Source organism: Silene latifolia, chromosome X (genome assembly GCF_048544455.1).
Source record: "Silene latifolia isolate original U9 population chromosome X, ASM4854445v1, whole genome shotgun sequence".
Lineage (NCBI taxonomy): Eukaryota > Viridiplantae > Streptophyta > Magnoliopsida > Caryophyllales > Caryophyllaceae > Silene > Silene latifolia.
In genome coordinates, this window is record NC_133537.1 from 128044201 (window position 1) to 128049161 (window position 4961).

At 39.3% G+C, this 4961-nt stretch overlaps 1 protein-coding gene across 1 annotated transcript; it reads right to left on the reverse strand.

Annotated features, from left to right (window-relative positions):
- Nucleotides 1-252: 252 nt before the first annotated feature.
- On the reverse strand, nucleotides 253-3636 carry LOC141618306 (uncharacterized). Its single transcript, XM_074435407.1, has 3 exons — nucleotides 2819-3636; nucleotides 1746-2734; nucleotides 253-1628 (listed from the first exon to the last, which is right to left on the reverse strand). The coding sequence occupies exons 1-3, from the start codon at nucleotides 3634-3636 to the stop codon at nucleotides 253-255; spliced, it is 3183 nt and encodes a 1060-aa protein (XP_074291508.1).
- Nucleotides 3637-4961: the final 1325 nt, after the last annotated feature.

A 4961-nucleotide genomic window follows, 5' to 3' on the forward strand; every position in this document is an offset into this window, starting at 1 on the left:
TTTTTTTTTTGGTAAAATGTAAGTCGTATATATATATATATATGCATGTGTCACCATAAACGGATACAAAAATGCTAAACAAAGCCAAAACATCCAGACCGCCTAGAATGAAATGGACAAGCGCAAATCATATTCCAACCGACAACAAAATCAAATTGGGAACAAAACCAGAAATCCCCAAAAATAGATAACCCTAGAAACTATCATCGTCTTCTTCGTTCACTAAGGTGAATCATCTTCTTCCTGTCGCCATTAGGAATTACATTCATCTCCAGCCATAAACTTCCTAACATAGTCACCACCATCTCCATTTCCCTTGATCAAAGCAGAGAATCGGATCTTCAAGTCCTGAGTGAGCTGTTTCACAAGTTTCGATGGTCTCAAGACGCACTCATCTATTCTGCAGGAGTTTCTTTGCTGCCAAATAAGGTATATAGATGCGTTAATCACAGCATTTATTACTCCTTTTTCTTCCTTAGTTCCTCTTCTACTCGACCTCCACCCCATAATGTTAGTTTGTGGGATCCTGATTCCAGTACGAGCCCGTACCAGTTCAAGAACCTCCCTACTATATCTGCAAGCGAAAAACAAGTGCTCAAGAGTCTCCCGATCCTGACCACAGAGGAAGCAGGTATCATCCTCCCTGATCCCTAAACTGAATAGCTTAGCATTTGTGTTCATGTTTCCGTGTTGATAAATCCACACCAGAAAACTATGCTTTGGGAATGACCATTTATTCCAAACTAAGCCACTCCATTGAACTTTGTCTCCTTTCTCTCTTAACCATTCATAGCCCTTGGCTATGGAATATTCCCGTCCTATATGCCCAGACCATAGTTGTTGCTGTAAAGCTTCATCAAAGGTATCTCTAATTTGACACACTTTCCTCCAGTACCAGCTAGTGTAGGCAGGAGGCTTATAAGTTTGCCAATTCTGACCTCTTAGGTAGATGTGATTAATCCACCTAACCCACAGATAGTCAGACTTCAAAGCAATCCACCACACTAACTTACCAACAGCAGCTTTATTCCAAAGGACATCATCTTTCAAACCCAGCCCCCCTTCCTGCTTAGGTTTGCACACTTTCTTCCAAGAGACCAAAGGGGACCTTAGAAAATCAACTCCTCCATCCCATAAGAAGTTCCTGCATATACTTTCTACTCTAGAGATGACACCACTGGGTAGGATGAACATAGTGGCCCAGTAGCTATGGAGAGTTTTAAGGACAGATTTGATAAGGACCAGTCTGCCAGCATAGGATAGCTTTCTAGTCCCTAACCCTCTAATTCTATTAACCACTTTGTCTATGAGAGGTTTACAGTCAGTGTCATTGAGTCTAGTAGTTTTAATAGGGACCCCTAGATAACTGAAGGGTAAGGAGCCCTCAACTAGACCTGAAATCTGCTTGATATCATTTTTTACACCATCTGCTACACCATTGAAGTATACATTGGACTTCCCACTGCTCATTCTTAGACCTGAAGTGTTGGAGAAGGTAGAAAAGGTTCGAAGAATAATCATCATAGAGGGCACATCCCCTTTGCAGAAAAGAAGAAGGTCATCTGCAAACATTAAATGGGTCAAGTTTAGGGGTTTAGACAGTGGGTGATGTTTGAATTCAGGAACCTCTGTAGTATGATTCAGCAACCTAGTTAAATACTCCATGCAAACTGTGAACAACAGAGGAGACAGGGGGTCCCCCTATCTCAAGCCTCTACAGCCCTGAAAAAATCCAAAAATATTACCATTGAGATTAACAGAGTATGAGGCAGATGTAACACATTGCATGATCCAATGTCTAAATTGAGCAGGGATTTTTAAGGCTTTGAGCATTTGTCTAAGAAATTCCCACTCAATAGTGTCATAGGCTTTCTGCAAGTCCATCTTAATTAGGCACCTAGGAGAAACTGATCTCTTCTCATATAGCTTAATAATGTCTTGACAAATTAAGATATTCTCCATGATGCTTCTACCTTTGACAAAACCACCCTGATTAGGAGAAATAAGGTCAAGCAAAACACCAGCTAGTCTGTTGCAAAGGATTTTAGAGATGCACTTGTAAAGAACGTTACAACATGCTATTGGCCTATACTGCAAAACAGAGGTAGGCCTCTCAGTCTTATGGATGAGGGTAATAAGAGTGGTATTTAATTGCTTGAGCATACTGACAGAGATAAAGAAATCCATGATTGCTTGTGTTACCTCAACCCCAACAGTCTCCCAGGAATCCTTGAAAAATGTACTAGAATACCCATCTGGGCCAGGCGCTTTATCATCAGGAATTTGGAAAATGATATCTTTGATCTCCTCAGAGGAAATTGGAGCCATTAGGAGTTGAATATGTTGATCAGTACAGGTTCTTCCTTTTCTAACTATAGCTTTCCTAACTTCTCTAGTGTCATTTTTAGAGCCCAGGAGCATCTGATAATAATTCAAGAAGGCCTGCTGAATCCCATCCTGGTCTGAATGTAGCTTATTCTTATGATCCAAAATTTGATGCACAAAATTTTTATTTCTTCTTGACTTTATCAAACCATGAAAATAAGCTGTATTTAAATCCCCTTCAGTGAGCCAATGAGCCTTTGGTTTTTGCCTGAGAAATGCCACTTTTGCCTCCTGTAGTTCCTGAGACATCTTACTCACCTCCAATTCTTGTTGGATAAGAGCTGCATTACCTGGTTGCAGGACAAGTTGCTGTTGAATATGATACAACCTAGTCAGAATAAGATCAGTTCTGTTTTCAATATCAGAGAATTAAGAGCTATTCAGCTGCTTTAACTCAGGTTTCAAGAGTTTCATCTTTCTGACCACTCTATACATATTAGTCCCATAGATATGTTGAGTCCAAGTAGCTTTCACAATATCATGAAACTTAGGAGATGAACTCCACATGTTGAAGTATTTGAAAGGCCTGTTAGATTTCTGATCATTATTACCTGACCTAACAATACAAGGATTGTGATCAAAGTGACCTTCAGGAAGAACGTTAGCATAAAATCCAGGAAAAGCATCTAACCACTCTTGATTAGCAAAAAACCTATCCAACCTGCTATAAATTCTGGTTTCTGGGGGCTGGTTATTATTCCAAGTAAAGAAGGCTCCTGAAGCTTGAATATCCATTACTTGACATACATCAAGACAATTCTGAAATGGATCAGCAGCAGCAGAATTAAAATCACCCCCTAATCTCTCATTAGGTTGTAACACACAGTTGAAATCACCCCCAATGGCCCAAGATCCTTGCTGCTTGTTTGAGATAGCTTGCAATTTCAACCATAAACTCTCTCTTTCCTGAATCCCGTTAAAGGCATAAACTACAGTAAAGTAAAATTGCTGCAAAGTGACCTTGTTCATCACCTTCATATGAATAAATTGTGCATCATACTCCAACAGATGAATCTCAAAATAGGTTGGGTTCCAAAGAACCCACACCCTGCGTCCTTTATGATATGCATTATTTGTTGTAACACTCCAGTCCTTGAATATATTATTCAAGGATTTATTCAAATTTCTAGACTTGATTTTAGTTTCCAGTAAGCCAAAAAGGCCCACATTATTTGCTATTAAGAAATTATTTACAACCCTTTGTTTCTCCTCCCTATTCATCCCCCTCACATTCCAAAACCCAATATTCATCATGGAACAGGGTTTGGAATAACATTACCATTTATACTAATGCCTGTCTTGGGAGACTTTGATCCACTGAGAACCTCCATGTAAGTAGGGGAAGCCTGTATGACCCTGCTGGCTTCATTAGGCTTGAGTCTAACAGGTGATAAAGAACCCTTATTAATTCCTATCAGCCCTACTTCTGGCATTTTTGCTATTTCTTCATCCACTGTGTCCTTATCTATTTTTTTAGGAGTTTCAGGAGTGGATTAAATCTAATGACCAGGGGAACTTCAAAGTCTTTGCCAGAGATGTTTCAGATTTCTTCACAGGCCGCCACTCCTTTCTTACAGGTTTGTGTGATACAATCTTTCTTCCTTTCCTGCACTGACCTTTATCATGGCCTAACTGATTGCAATTAGTACAAACAATAGGCTTCCATTCGTACTCTACCTTAACTGTAATCAACTGATTCTTTTCATCCATAAACCTGACTGAAGATGGAAACTTTTGACCCAATTGTAACTCCACCATAACCCTTGCAAATCCAAGCCTAGTCTTCAATTCAGTTGGTGTATCACTCTTAACATATTTTCCAATCAGGTTAGCTATCTTAGGAAGACTTTTACCCCAAAACTTAAGAGGTAAACCTTGAAATCTAATCCAAGCAGGAACATTTTTCACTTCTTCCTTAGTTAATTCTATGTCAGGTAACCATGGCTTGATGACCATAGGTTTATTGTCAAACAAAAAATAACCACTATTCAGTACCTTTTTGTTTCATCTCCTCTGTTTTGAAATGAGCAAGAAACACTCCATTAGGTAAAAACGAAATCTTATCTACCGTGTATGTCTTCCAAATTCTTTGCAGGAATCCTTCAAGAATCTGCCAAAGAGGGTTAGCACCAACTATAAAACCATATACTGCATTCTGCCAGTACTCTAATTCCTCCTGGACATCATCCTCTGAGAGATGAAGCATGTCATTGGGGTCATCTTCTATGACTTGCAAGATCTTCTTCCCATGCCGCTGAAACCATGCCCTCTTAGTGATATCATCACTATCAGAGTCAGATTCTTCAATATCCTCTACTATCACATCATTCAAAGGCATCTCAGGAATGCCTGCAACTTCAAGAATAGTTTTGGACTTAGCACAATCCTCCTCATTCGGCCCTTTCATAATTTTTTGTTTCAATTCTCTAATTGTAATTGAATCTTGTATTTTAGAACTTGATCTACGATGTTTGTTACTGATTGAACGTGTAAATTTGCATGTCATTGATCAAGAAAATCTCAGTTTTTCCCTTAACCTAGAGAAGACGGCTTTCTCTCTCTATCTCTAGGTCAAA

Coding starts and splice junctions, on each gene's coding strand:
- LOC141618306 (XM_074435407.1), bottom strand. CDS start 3,636: ATGAATATTGGGTTTTGGAATGTGAGGGGGATGAATAGGGAGGAGAAA. Junction 2,735..2,818: donor CATATCTATGGGACTAATAT/GTATAGAGTGGT, acceptor TATTGAAAACAG/AACTGATCTTATTCTGACTA. Junction 1,629..1,745: donor ATACTCTGTTAATCTCAATG/GTAATATTTTTG, acceptor ATCATACTACAG/AGGTTCCTGAATTCAAACAT.